Below are 15,318 nucleotides of genomic sequence, written 5' to 3'. Positions count from 1 at the left end.
TCCGCAAACAGTGACTGACGAAATTCAGTGACGTCAAGGCTGTAATGTGATTGGCACACATGATCCATGTTAGCCGTTACACATTTTCCAATGGTAGAGCCATTGGCCATTATATCTCCCAATAATAAGACCATCTCTGCTTGAAAGGTACCGGCAGGAGAGTTTGATCAGGGTTGGAGCTAAACTCTGCAGGAAAGTGGATCTCGAGGGCCGGAGTTGTGAATGCCTGTTCTAGAGTTGATGACCATTGGACTAAATCTACCTAGGCTTGGTTTAAATTTTAGGGATCTGATCATAAGAGCTGGCTCAGTCTCCAGATTTTAAATCCATTTTTGGTAAATTTGAAGAAAGCAATGGCAGCACGGAAACCAAGAAATATCAGTGAACTGGAAGCTTTTGCACAAAAGCTATAAGCAGACTGTGGAGAGGTGTCAAACTTCTAAGTACTTACAGTACAGGACAGGCAGCATTTATTGAAGTTTATAAAAAGTGAAGAATTCAAAATTCTTCTGGGATGAAATTGTGTGTGTTTCTTTTGAAGTGACAAACTTCTTCTCAGAAACTTGCAATGTATATTAATAAACTTTATAAGACTATTTAATGATGCCTTGGTTGATGTATTTTTGTTTGTATTTCTTGCCGGTCAGGGGGTTATATAACTTTCTCTGCAACTGTGTGTTAGGCATTTTTGCTTTATAGGGTTTTGGCACTGACTGCCCAAGCTTTGCAAGGATATTTAAATGTAATTATGCTTCTTTAAACAATCACAAATGGACTTTGTAAGAAGTTATTTAAAATATGTAACGTAAATTCATGATCGATAATCTTAACATTGCTAACTAAAGCACTTTAAATTTTAGACACAAGGAAAAATAAAATGGTTAGCAGTACTACATCACAACAAATGTTGTTTATTTTCATATATATCAACATGACATCATGACTTTTGCGTAAACATATACGCCACTTTCGAGTCAAGTGGCGTGTTATCTCTACGCATTTTGTGCTATCCGCGTGTATCCGCGTGCATGTCTACGCCATTAACGTTCGCGTCATTCCGCGTGTCTGTACACGCCGTCAAATGTCCAGTCATAAATGCCATTAACCCCAGTGACGGTTAAGTTTACGGACGGGGTTGAGGTAAGTCATATATTTATATAACGTTAAGTCAACGGCATTCATAAACACGCTGAAAAGCGATTATGCGTCTTGATAGCACGCCAAAAATGGAAATACGAATTGGCGTGTCATACACACGCTACTTCATGAGATCAGTCTGTATATATGTATTTTACCTTTGAATAAGTGGTAGATTTTTTAGTGTGTGTTGTAAAAGTAATCTTTAATACAATTTGCAATGTAACTCTAATTGATATGTTATGTGTGAATCAGTATTTTCAAGTAAATACTCAATGGTACAATGGCAAATTTCATAATATAGTATACTTCATGTCAAACGTTTAAGGGAGCAAGGGAAAAGAGAAATATTTAATACATATATATATATAATATATTTAATACTACTATCAGTATAAGTTTTTTTTTTTTTCAAATGGGTAGGTTTGATATTTGGTGAATAAAATAAAAGTCAACAAGTTTATTGGATAAACATTTTCTTGTTGCTTTCAGGAAAAGATGAAAATAAATATAATCATACTTGAAATGAATTGTGTGTGTGTGTGTGTGTGGATTCAGTAAAAGCAAACACAACTCATCCCTTCAAATGATCAATTTATTGCAGACGTTGGTAAGGTCAGTTCATAGTCGGTGCATTATTTTATTTATACACTGTTTTTGTTGATCCATAAAATATGGCTGACAAATCGAAATTACTTGCATCAAATCTGTAGTTAACATGATGTAAAGAACCAATATTTACAGCACGTTTTCTACACTGCAATAGACAAACTGAATGCTCACTTGATATGTGTCATCTTAATACTCCTCACCTTCCTCTTCTCCTTCTCCCTCGACTGAATCTACACCCACCTCCTCATAATCTTTCTCCAGAGCTGCCATGTCTTCTCTAGCCTCAGAGAACTCGCCCTCCTCCATTCCTTCACCTACGTACCAGTGCACAAAGGCACGCTTGGCGTACATCAGATCGAACTTATGATCAAGCCTGGCCCAAGCCTCGGCGATGGCAGTGGTGTTGCTCAGCATGCACACGGCTCGCTGCACCTTCGCCAAATCACCACCGGGGACAACAGTGGGAGGCTGGTAGTTGATGCCAACCTTGAAACCAGTTGGACACCAGTCCACAAACTGGATGCTGCGCTTGGTCTTAATGGTGGCAATGGCAGCATTGACATCTTTAGGCACAACATCGCCGCGGTACAACAGGCAGCAGGCCATGTACTTCCCGTGACGTGGGTCACATTTGACCATCTGATTGGCTGGCTCAAAGCAAGCGTTAGTGATCTCCGCCACTGAGAGCTGCTCATGATAAGCTTTCTCAGCAGAGATCACTGGAGCGTAAGTTGCCAAAGGAAAATGGATACGTGGATACGGCACCAAGTTGGTCTGAAACTCTGTAAGATCAACATTAAGGGCGCCGTCGAATCTGAGAGAGGCAGTAATGGATGACACAATTTGGCTGATCAACCTATTAAGGTTGGTGTAAGTAGGACGCTCGATATCAAGGTTTCTACGGCAGATGTCATAGATGGCCTCGTTGTCGACCATGAAAGCACAGTCTGAGTGCTCGAGGGTGGTGTGTGTAGTGAGAATGGAGTTGTAGGGCTCCACCACAGCAGTGGAGACCTGTGGAGCTGGATAGATGGAGAACTCAAGCTTGGATTTCTTTCCATAATCGACAGAAAGACGCTCCATCAGCAAAGAGGTGAAACCAGAACCGGTTCCTCCTCCAAAGCTGTGAAACACTAAGAAGCCCTGAAGTCCAGTGCACTGATCAGCCTATGAGGAGGGAGCAATGGAAAGAAAGATATTCAGTTAAAAACAAAGGTTGAATGAAAACAGGCTAAGTGCGATTATACGCACAACCGGCACATCCGGGAACTTAACTGTCAATTTTGTCCCCGCCCCCTTTTGGGGGAAAACAAACTAGACTCCCCATAGACTTCAATACAAAATAACGGCAAAAACCAACGTCCGTACACAGCCAACAGGGTAAATAACTTAAGAAATCAGTTATATAAAACATGTCAAGTAATTATATGTCCACCTTGCCTGCCATAGAGCGTGAAAGATACATACACAAACTTAATTTGGCCAATTTAAAAACATGTCCCTTCACTCTCCCAGCGTCAAATTGGTGTAACAACCCCACCCAGTGGCCAGAGGTGTCTTAAGGCCCTTTCACACTGAACGCGATTTTGACGCGCGAATAATTCGCGCGATGGTTTTATTTTTTGATCAGCTGTTTGTGTAATGAGTGCTTCCACACCGAACGCGAATCTGCTGCAGCGAAAAAACGACTTTTATTTTTTTCGCTTCGATGTCGATTTTTGAGGCGAAAGAAAAGGCTTCAGCCAATCATATACAGGGAAACAAAGGTGACGTGACCGCAGCAATGACGGACGGACCTTCTGATTGCTTGTGTGTCGAGTCTGTGAATGAATATCTGAAACAAGGACTGGTGGGACGTTGTGCTCGTTCGTTCGTATCGAGCCCAACCGGGTGTTTACAAGGCTTTTCAGTCCATTTGAGCCTTCAATCCGTTTACTAAAAGTGTTTATTTGATTGCATGTAAACGTACCCCCTGATGAATGGGACAGCTCACCTTCTGCCATATGTTTCTAGCTCCGGTAGTGGGTGCCCCAAACCTTCTTTTCTGCCTTTAAATAAAATAAAAAGCTTGTCTTCACTGGATGATAATGATGGTGATAAAGAAGCTATGTTCCACGTCCCGCAAGTCATAGCACCGTACCGCATATTTTTGTCTGCATCCTTTTATTTAATCGTCCTTTAAATAACAATTCTACAATTTAAAAAAATGTAATAAGAAAACATAGAAAATGCACAGCACAGACGTTAATGGAGCCATCACAAACAAACAAACTCTTCGTGGAGAGAGTGTTTGCTCTGATGAATGCTGCGTGGACAAGGAACCAGGCAACTGTGGACCTAAAGTGAACTGGTGAAAGTGAGTTCCACCTGCCAGTAGTTACTGCGAGTTACTGACATGCACATAATTAAAAAGAAGGTCCAATCGAAGCTGCCAGATCATCAGACAAACAATATAAATTCAAAATGCACTGATCGAATCCGGTAAGAACGCATTCATCTTTTATCTTTCCTAATGGACTTATGTGCTTATTTGAAAATGTGCTATTTAGAGATTGGGATTTTTTTTTTATAAAGCCTATTAAAGCATCATGTTAACATCACTGCAAAAAGACATCTAATATAAAATCTATATTTATTCACCTAGTAGGCTATAATAATAAGTATAGAGTAGCCTACGTTTTCTGATGAAATCTAGGTCTGCTTTCATCGGCGCGAATGTTTTGGAATGTTGAAGTTCTGAACGTCGCAAATTCGCGTCGCGGCTGATGTGAATGGTTTTGACGCGAAATATTCTCACGCGAACTATTCGCTTTTTCGTTTCGCTTTTCCGTTACGCATCCGGTGTGAAAGGGCCTTTACCCAGGCATTTACTTGTACCTCGTCGAGTCACCAGGTAAGCCAGTGAATGATTTTATTTCGTTTTTTAAAGCCTTAATGTATATCTTATGAATTTATGATGATGATGGCAGGTAGCCTGGGCTAGTTGATAACAGGCATAAAAAATGTATCTTTCACGCTCTATTGCAGGCAGGGTGAACGTATAATTACTTGACATGTTTTACAGCCAGTCGGCTGTATACGAACGTTGGTTTTTGCCGTTATTTTGTATTGAAGTCTATGGGGAGTCTAGTTTGTTTTCCCCAAAAGTGGGCGTGAACCTATTCAGAGACATTCTATGACGCAGCGCCGGTTGTGCGTATAAAGATTCCTCACCAGTTTGCGAATCCTGTCAAGAACAAGATCAATGATCTCTTTGCCAATAGTGTAATGGCCACGAGCGTAGTTGTTCGCTGCGTCCTCCTTTCCAGTGATCAACTGCTCCGGGTGGAAAAGCTGCCGGTAAGTTCCAGTCCGGACCTCATCTGAACCGCAAAAAAGCAGTACGAGAGAATGAATGCCGTGAGGAACTCGTGGATCAACCATAAAGGCCAGTTCACACTGCACCGACTAGGGCTGGGTATCGTTCAAAAAAGGTCAATATCGATACCGATACTTTGACTTCGATACCGGTTCCTGAAGCAATTATCTTGTCGCAAGTATTGGCATCGAATCTGCTGAAATGTAGCCACACTTTTGATCTTTTCCACATCTTTTACATCAATGAGGGTTGGGACGCTTACACACTACAGCCTCCTGGTGAGCCCCGTCTCTGGGCGTAACCGGCGTAAACTAGTGTTTTTTCTTGATGCCTCACAGCCAGTCATGCTGCATGCTTATTGGCTCACCGATGTTGGCGGGATAAACCACTTAGATATCAAAATTTAGTACCGAATGACGAGATTTTTGGATACTTGATGGTATTGAGACAAATTCGAAAGAAGTATTGAACTCAAAACCCAGCCCTAGCACCGACAGACGCCAACCAACGGCAAGAGACACAATGTGGCGTTAGTCTACGCTTGTTTTCTGTTCAATCGCCATTCGTTGGATTGTGAAATGTCTGAGAAGTGAATACTGTAATCTGGGGACTGTCCGCATTGTTCTTGCTCTGTCGGTACAGTGTGAATTGGCCTTAAGGGACTGCAGGTAATCAGACAGATACTAACCGATCACAGTGGGCTCCAGATCTACAAACACTGCCCTGGGTACATGCTTGCCAGCTCCTGTCTCGCTGAAAAAAGTGTTGAAGGAGTCGTCCCCTCCACCGATTGTTTTATCACTGGGCATCTGTCCATCCGGCTGAATCCCATGCTCGAGACAGTAAAGTTCCCAGCAGGCATTGCCGATCTGGACGCCAGCTTGACCCACGTGAATGGAAATACACTCGCGCTGTTGTGAAGAAGAAAAGCAGCGGTTTTAATGTTGTACAGTTCCTTATTTCAAATCTTATATTACATTAATATATTGCAACTGTGAATTGGGTGTTGCAATATTTGCAGTTCAGAGCTTTAGATATAAAAGGAGACATTATGGGAAAATATTGCGATGAGCAACCATGCATGACAAATTCCTCATCCTCTACCCATCAGGCTGTTCCCTATTTCTTGTCTATCAACATAGGTTTATTTAAAGACCTACAATCCATTTTACCAAATTGCATTACTATGTTCCAATGTACAATATTTGCAGTATGCCTTTAAATGCAACCCATACAATGGCTAAGAGCTGTATTTTCTTTCTATGTTATTAATAGTCCTCACTCTGTCACTGAGAATAATTATGGATCTGTTTAAATCATTGTTAAAGAATCCTGTTTTAAACAACATATGTTTCCTGAGCTTAGCTGGTCAGAGTAATGCATTTTAATGAGATTATGGCTGTCTGCATATGCTGCACTAGAAAAAGATTAGTGTTTTCACACCCTTTACTGCACGATAAACCATTGCTATACTACACAGTTTTCAATATTTCTAACCAGAATCAATATGTGCTGGTAATTTAATTAATCCGTTTAAAATTTACCCCTTCGTTTTAAAGGTTTGATGCAATTTGCTCACGGTTGCACTGTTTATTGTATTGTCGTTTTAATACAGTATCGACACGTTTAAACGCTTTAAACATCTTCTCCTCGACGAAAATTATTAACACTGATGTAATGTTAACGTTTGAACCGCGTCAAATGCATGCTATATTCAGCATGAACAGCATACTATCGATCACATACACTCTCTGCAGCCTCGCATTATCTGCTTCACACATGCATTAAACAATAAACATAATAACATCTACAATTTAACCCAATTTAGTTTAGACAAATAACTTCCCCAATTACTCGCATCGTTTCTTTAAAATAGTATACAATCTTAAAAATGAAGGTTATTAATAATTATTGGCATGGTTCTATTAAGAACCGATCACATCCATGGGAACCACTTGCACAAAAGGTTGTTCATAGTGGGAGAGAAATTCCCTTTTGGGAACCTTTCTTTTTAAGAGTGTAGCCTAAAAAGTAATAATACAGTAGTCAGCTACTCACCATTTTCCTCTAGGCCTAATTAGGAATGATCTGGAAACGAGATTAACAGCGTTACTGTTGTCGACAGTGAAGAGTCGATGTAGTAACTGCGAGAAATCCTCGAGTAGCGCCGCTTTTATACAGCAGCATCTGACTGACCTACTTCTTTGTGTAGCCTGTATTGAATAGCTAAGCTATTGTAATCGAACACCTTTGTTTCAATCGAGTTCGTTGATGTCTGAATAATGTTAAGGCATAATTTTGTTATTATGATTATTATATGAAGATATCATATGATATTTTGATTTTTATTTTTTATTTTACATCTGAATAGGCTGTCACTATGTAAGTTAAACCCCTCTTGCAAAAGCAAAATATTTCTTTTAAAATCTATAAATGTTACATTTTTAACAGTCTAGGATTATTTTTATTTATTTTGTACACAAAGTGCCTCGCTTCACTTGGTAGTCTGCAGCATTATGACGCCATCACTGCAGCAGAATCTCTAATAAACGGGCGGTGGCCGAGCTGGCCGTGTTTTAAAAACATCTCATCAGCTCAGCTGACTAGCAGTTAGTGAGCTTGGAAGGGGTTATTATATTGAATACTGTAGGGGCAGCTTATAGGTTTTGAAACACATTCTGTCTGAGGGATCACAATAATATCGTGCATCAACCGCATCAAATCCATCTACTACAGCCTAATCACGTTATTATACGATGCGTTATTGATTATGTGTCGAATGAAATGTATGGTCCGAAAAAAACACGAGTGGCAAAATGTTAAATGATTTTAGGATGCATGCAGGTCATTAAAAAAAAATAATAATAACCTACACGAATTGCACTATTTGTCATGTTTGAATCAACCTTTTGCACAAATAAATACATAATTTAACAGTAAGAGTGAGGCGATAAAACAGTGTTTTTTTCTGGAACGTTATCATCACACAAAGGCTTGTTATTTTTTTGAGGAGCATGAGCCACTCCCTCCTGCAGCCCCCCCCCCCCCCCTCTCTCTCTCTCTCTCTCTCTCTCTCTCTCTCTCTCTCTCACTCAGTCCTCCATCTTCTCCATCTTCTCTGCAGTGAGATCAGCACACATCAGCACCGACAGCACCTGTAAAAACAAAAAAACAAAATGGTGAGTTTACACTTTAATTTATCAGTTAATTTCTTCATTTGTTCATATTTTAGTGTTTTGCACTGCAGCTTGAAGTCTATTGTTGCACCCCATTGCTAGAAGAGCTGAGAGCTCGATCTCTAGCCTAATATTTATATGCCAACATTTCTGATCTGTGAGACAAAAAGGGGAATATATATATATAAATATATATATTATGCAGTCTAAATTATACATTAGCATTAGCTTTTAAAGAGAGTTAAATCACGTCATCTCACCTCACCTCATTCATAATGCACAGCTTGATTAATTTCACTGTGCTTAAATGTCTTTGTTATATGATTTTTGACAAAAAATTGTAATGCTTGGGATTGTAATGCTCTTTACATTTCATCCCATTGGCTGTTTAATTACGGATAATTATGCATCTCAAAATGGTGCTGAAATCATGTTTCATAAGAGCTTAAAAATTTCAGATTTTTTCCTCCCAGAAAATAAATGTGCATTTGAATTTAACATGGTATGTAATCAAATCTATCATACGAAATGAATTTTTTTCAAAGCTTCATTGTGTCTAAGAGCTGGAAATTATCCATAATTCACAGGATAAATGTTTATGACAATGCTCTTTTTTTTTTTCTACAACAGCGCGAGTGTATTTCCATTCACGTGGGTCAAGCTGGCGTCCAGATCGGCAATGCCTGCTGGGAACTTTACTGTCTCGAGCATGGGATTCAGCCGGATGGACAGATGCCCAGTGATAAAACAATCGGTGGAGGGGACGACTCCTTCAACACTTTTTTCAGCGAGACAGGAGCTGGCAAGCATGTACCCAGGGCAGTGTTTGTAGATCTGGAGCCCACTGTGATCGGTTAGTATCTGTCTGATTACCTGCAGTCCCTTAAGGCCAATTCACACTATAACGACAGAGCACAAACAATGCGGACAGTCCCCAGATTACAGTATTCACTTCTCAGACATTTCACAATCCAACGAATGGCGATTGAACAGAAAACAAGCGTCGACTAACGCCATCAGACACCGACGGGTAACATTGTGTCTCTTGCCGTTGGTTGGCGTCTGTCGGTGCTAGGGCTGCATTTTGAGTTCAATACTTCTTTCGAATTTGTCTCAATACCATCGAGTATCCAAAAATCTCATGTCATTCGGTACCAAATTTTGATATCTAAGTGGTTTATCCCGCCAACATCGGTGAGCCAATAAGCATGCAGCATGACTGGCTGTGAGGCATCAAGAAAAAACACTAGTTTACGCCGGTTACGCCCAGAGACGGGGCTCACCAGGAGGCTGTAGTGTGTAAGCGTCCCAACCCTCATTGATGTAAAAGATGTGGAAAAGATCAAAAGTGTGGCTACATTTCAGCAGACTCGATGCCAATACTTGCGACAAGATAATTGCTTCAGGAACCGGTATCGAAGTCAAAGTATCGGTATTGATATCTAACTTTTTTGAACGATACCCAGCCCTAGTCGGTGCAGTGTGAACTGGCCTTTATGGTTGATCCACGAGTTCCTCACGGCATTCATTCTCTCGTACTGCTTTTTTGCGGTTCAGATGAGGTCCGGACTGGAACTTACCGGCAGCTTTTCCACCCGGAGCAGTTGATCACTGGAAAGGAGGACGCAGCGAACAACTACGCTCGTGGCCATTACACTATTGGCAAAGAGATCATTGATCTCGTTCTTGACAGGATTCGCAAACTGGTGAGGAATCTTTATAATCGCACTTAGCCTGTTTTCATTCAACCTTTGTTTTTAACTGAATATCTTTCTTTCCATTGCTCCCTCCTCATAGGCTGATCAGTGCACTGGACTTCAGGGCTTCTTAGTGTTTCACAGCTTTGGAGGAGGAACCGGTTCTGGTTTCACCTCTTTGCTGATGGAGCGTCTTTCTGTCGATTATGGAAAGAAATCCAAGCTTGAGTTCTCCATCTATCCAGCTCCACAGGTCTCCACTGCTGTGGTGGAGCCCTACAACTCCATTCTCACTACACACACCACCCTCGAGCACTCAGACTGTGCTTTCATGGTCGACAACGAGGCCATCTATGACATCTGCCGTAGAAACCTTGATATCGAGCGTCCTACTTACACCAACCTTAATAGGCTGATAGGTCAGATTGTGTCATCCATTACTGCCTCTCTCAGATTCGACGGCGCCCTAAATGTTGATCTTACAGAGTTTCAGACCAACTTGGTGCCGTATCCACGTATCCATTTTCCTTTGGCAACTTACGCTCCAGTGATCTCTGCTGAGAAAGCTTATCATGAGCAGCTCTCAGTGGCGGAGATCACTAACGCTTGCTTTGAGCCAGCCAATCAGATGGTCAAATGTGACCCACGTCACGGGAAGTACATGGCCTGCTGCCTGTTGTACCGCGGCGATGTTGTGCCTAAAGATGTCAATGCTGCCATTGCCACCATTAAGACCAAGCGCAGCATCCAGTTTGTGGACTGGTGTCCAACTGGTTTCAAGGTTGGCATCAACTACCAGCCTCCCACTGTTGTCCCCGGTGGTGATTTGGCGAAGGTGCAGCGAGCCGTGTGCATGCTGAGCAACACCACTGCCATCGCCGAGGCTTGGGCCAGGCTTGATCATAAGTTCGATCTGATGTACGCCAAGCGTGCCTTTGTGCACTGGTACGTAGGTGAAGGAATGGAGGAGGGCGAGTTCTCTGAGGCTAGAGAAGACATGGCAGCTCTGGAGAAAGATTATGAGGAGGTGGGTGTAGATTCAGTCGAGGGAGAAGGAGAAGAGGAAGGTGAGGAGTATTAGATTTCCTTTATTTCATGCCTTCCTTAGAATCAAAATGAGCAGGTAGCCTAGACTGAACAATTTCTCAAGCTTAAGAAAGTGACATAATGGTATTGGTGTTAGTTTCAATCTATGTAATTCCCTGGTAAACATTACAAAAGCTAATTGTGGATATTTTGTTCAGTGTACGTTTCTCAACTCAATAAAAACCTTAAAATAATCATGTTACGTTTCTGTTTACATTCATTTGATCTTGATCACTTACACATGTAATTAATAAAATGAATGCAAATGTCTCTCTTTCCAAATCAAATAATGCAATTTTTGTTTGTCATTTTACAAGCATAATTGTCTTCAAAGGTGTGTGAAGTCTTCTAAAACCTTACTATTATTAGTAAAGAAATTAAACGAAAAATGCTTGTTTTTACTACTTAAGGTGTTTAAAGTACACCTTTAGAACAGGGTTTTGTTCCTTTCACATTTTGAACCAATTATTAAAGGTACTGTGCATGGTATTTATTTTGTTTTTGATATCACATGGTACTGTTGTAAAACCACATCCCAGACAAATTTGACATTCTGTTAAATTTGAAATTAAACACAATATAAGAACATTATAGACATCCCCCTTCTTCATATAATCCATATTCACTAGTTCACAAATAATCAGAGTAAAGAGTATATTCCCCAAATCCCTGGCTGGGACAGGAACCAGTTTGAGAGAGAGGAGTCGGGGTGGCGGAGGGATGCAGTAAAACTGTTGAGGAACAGGGGAGTCGGCTATGTATATATTGGCCTTCTCTCGTGTTGATTGAATATAGATCATTTGAAGGTGTTCCACCCAAACTTTGTTAATGAAACATTTTTTATTTTTTTATTTGTTGCTGACTTGAGGACACTATACTGTCAAAGAGCACCGTCCTTCGGATGAGACGTTAAATCGAAGTCCTGACTCTCTGTGGTCATTAAAAATCCCAGGATGTCTTTTGAAAGAGTTGTGGTGTAACCTGGCCAAATTTGCCCCTTGGCCTCTGTCCATGATGGCCTCCTAATCATCCCCATATAGACCATTTTGCAAGATGTAAACAAAACTGGTCCAGAAGCACTTCCTGTTTCAGTTTTTTAACACTACATAAAAGCTGGGATAAAATACAACCAACAGAACATGTAAAAGAAACTGAATCAAAAAGTTAAACAAACATCTTTAAGATTTTTTCTTTACATGTGATATAAAGAAAACAGTTACAAACTGAAATAGGAAGTGTTTCTGGACCAGTGTTGTTTACATCTTGCAAAATGGTCTATACTGATTGGCTTGATCACTGTCTCCTCTCCACCAATAAGCTGGCGTGTGGTGGGCGTTCTTGCGCAATATGGCTGCCGTCGCATCATTCAGGTGGAGCTACACATTGGTGGTGGTTGAGGAGATTCCCCCCTTCCACATGTGAAGTGCTTTGAGGTCCCAGAAAAAGTACTATATAAATGTAACGAATTATTATTATTACTGTCTTTTCCACGTGGCAAAGTAATTTAGTTCCAATTACCAACAACCTCGAATTTAGGTTAGAATGCCAATTGGTTATTGGTCATTTATATAATAGCTTTAGCAGCACATTTGATTATTCTTATTATTCTCTATAACTCTTTACCTATATTTTATCCGTTCATAGAATGTTGAGTGTCTTGCCCACACTCCGCATCAAGGGCTAATTTGAGCTACAAATCGCTCTGAGCCTATTGTTGCATTTCTTTACATATACCAAGACAGAACCTTCTTTCACATGGAAACATTTGCTAACAATGGGAATGTGCATTCAGAGTTACACCTTTTGAGTTCCGATGCCATTTGCCTGGAAGACACACCCTCCTAAGCAAGTTATCTTTAAACTCTTAAAAACGTTATTACCATTTGGTTTCCTTCTTTGGGGATGAGACCTTTGTACCAGAGACATTTCAAACGATACCAAACATATATAATACTGTATGATAATTATTCATATAAAATATTAAATCACACTATGCAAGAATTGTACCTTAATATAACCGCTTCAAAGTCATTTCAGCGGTAAACAAACTCATAGTAGGGCGAATCATCCTGGTAGTAAAGCTTGGAGGGGACGCCGCTGGAAAAACCAGCAATGCAAGTTTGAGAGAAGCGACAAATCTCGCAAGAATCACGACATGTTTTATGGTAAGGACGTCACACACATTAACCACAACATGAAACACAATGACACTTGCGTGCATTTCAGACGTGACACTCGACGATGGAAAAATCAAAGAAAACATGGTTGGAAGAGACTAGGAAAATGAAAAGAGAATTAGCCTCTCTGCTCAACCCGTAAATAAATTAATCGATCCGCAAGTTTTGTTTGCGTTCTTTAATGGTCTAGTGATAGATCTTTTGCAAAAGTGTGTCAGAGCTTACAGGTTCTAAGTTTTTTCTCTCTCATCAAAACTGAATATGTTCATCAGTGTTTACGATCTATATCAAGCAGGGACACGTTTTTGTGCATTTTATTTTGTGATTTCACCGGAATGAATAGAGAGTCTCCGCAACTTCGATAGATTGAAGAGTGCGTCTGAGTGAAGACTGCGCGCGCCGCCACAAGAGACACACGTCTCCATGACACTGATAGCAGTGGACATGAGCACTTAGCTTGAGTTCAAAAACACGTCTCTTATTTAAAGACCCCCTCTGATGTAAAAAAAATTCTAGATGTTAACATGTTCTTGTGTCATTTTTTCGTATCTTGGACGTATCTTGAGAAAAATAAACTCAAAGTTGCATTTCTGAGTATTTCTACATTCAAACGGCTGTGAATCAGTAGTAGCAAACGCTAAAATGCCGGCTAAAATAGACTGGAGTTGTGACGTAGTAACTCGCGTGAGCGTGCCACTAGATGTAACCATAGAGATATCTATGGATGTAACGCAGTTGTCCACGTCTGTCGCCATGGTTACTAAGGGTTAACGCAGAGATTACATCATTGACAGGTGACAAGTGAACAGGGATGGGCACTATTTAAAATTGTGAATTTCTCAGGAATTTAGGATAATGGAAGTACACAATTGAAAGAAATATACAACACTGTTCAAGTTACTGGAATGCTGCTGTTAAATGCTCTGGCGAGGAGATAAACATGGCGGACTGTGTTCAGCTCACTGTGGGTGGGCCTATGCTAATGAGACAAGTGCGTCAGCAGTCGTGGGCGGGGCTTAAGCATTTGTGACTCACATATTCTAGAATCTGCATATGGCTTGTTCTGAGACACTGCTCATGATTTATGGGGATTAAAAATGGATTTTTAGGGTGGTTGTGTACACACAGGGTGGTTAGGGTGGTTGTGTACACATTAGGGTGGTTGTGTACACACATTTATGTTCAAACATGATGTAAAAGTGAATTTAGCATGTCCCTTTTAAAAATGTTGAAGTATCCCACAGATTTTACTGAGAAACTGATATTAAATGCGTCAAGGCAGGGGGTTACACTAACTTGAAGAGACATTAAAAGAGAGATTTTTAGAAATTCTTGGCAAGGTGTCACACTAATTGCCATAGAATTCGTGTTAATTGTGCTACGTATACACATATGATAGAAAATATGTGATTTGATATGCTCGCCTTTATGGGAAGTCTACTGTATTTCAGTCACGATGCCTTTATTGACCAGAAAGAATGGAAGCTGAATTATTAATGTGGGCACACAGTGAGCATATCCGTTATGTTTATGTGGTACAGTGGGCAAAATAATCATTTAAATAGTTCTACATGTCCTGCAGAATGACTCGACACATTTGCTGAAAAGCAAAGGAATACAATTAACTCACCTTAAACGCTTAATTTACATTGCTCTGTGGTTTGGTTGTCAGACAACATGTTGAATCATCATATTTTATGTCAATTTCTTTTCAATAAATTAGAATAAATTAATGTTTTTCACTGTGGCAGTGTCCCCCAAAGTAACATCTTTTTTGTCTATGTAATTATTTATTCAATTTGTGTATGTAATACTTAATATCTGAAATGTGCACGGTGCACATTTCAGATATGAAGTATTACATACACAAATTGAATAGACATAGACAAATTGCACAGTGCACCTTTATAATTATGTATATACATTTGGGAAAATGTCTTGTGTAACTGTTTTGTGTATCTTGTATGAAACAAATCCAAGTGACTCTCATTAGATACTGTAAATATGTATAGAGGGGTAGGCATAATAAGCAAAGGCTTCAGCCTACACATTTATGAGTTATTATGTGTATTTTA

At 40.2% G+C, this 15,318-nt stretch overlaps 2 protein-coding genes across 2 annotated transcripts; one reads left to right on the top strand and one right to left on the bottom strand.

The window, feature by feature from the left end:
- Nucleotides 1–1,714: 1,714 nt before the first annotated feature.
- On the bottom strand, nt 1,715–7,278 carry LOC120473464 (tubulin alpha-1B chain). The gene is made up of 4 exons (XM_039663362.2): nt 7,166–7,278; nt 5,796–6,018; nt 4,963–5,111; nt 1,715–2,916 (listed from the first exon to the last, which is right to left on the bottom strand). The coding sequence occupies exons 1-4, from the start codon at nt 7,166–7,168 to the stop codon at nt 1,936–1,938; spliced, it is 1,356 nt and encodes a 451-aa protein (XP_039519296.2). The 5' UTR covers nt 7,169–7,278; the 3' UTR covers nt 1,715–1,935.
- Nucleotides 7,279–8,193: 915 nt separating this feature from the next.
- On the top strand, nt 8,194–11,261 carry LOC120473463 (tubulin alpha-1A chain). Its single transcript, XM_039663361.2, has 4 exons — nt 8,194–8,286; nt 8,914–9,136; nt 9,841–9,989; nt 10,081–11,261. Exons 1-4 carry the CDS (start codon nt 8,284–8,286, stop codon nt 11,059–11,061), a joined length of 1,356 nt encoding a protein of 451 aa, XP_039519295.1. The 5' UTR covers nt 8,194–8,283; the 3' UTR covers nt 11,062–11,261.
- The last annotated feature ends 4,057 nt before the right edge of the window (nt 11,262–15,318 follow it).

The sequence above is a fragment of the Pimephales promelas genome, chromosome 21 (genome assembly GCF_988280905.1).
Source record: "Pimephales promelas chromosome 21, fPimPro1.hap1.1, whole genome shotgun sequence".
In the NCBI taxonomy this organism is placed as follows: Eukaryota; Metazoa; Chordata; class Actinopteri; order Cypriniformes; family Leuciscidae; genus Pimephales; species Pimephales promelas.
The sequence above is the reverse complement of the archived record's forward strand: the minus strand, read 5'-3'. Positions and strand labels throughout refer to the sequence as shown.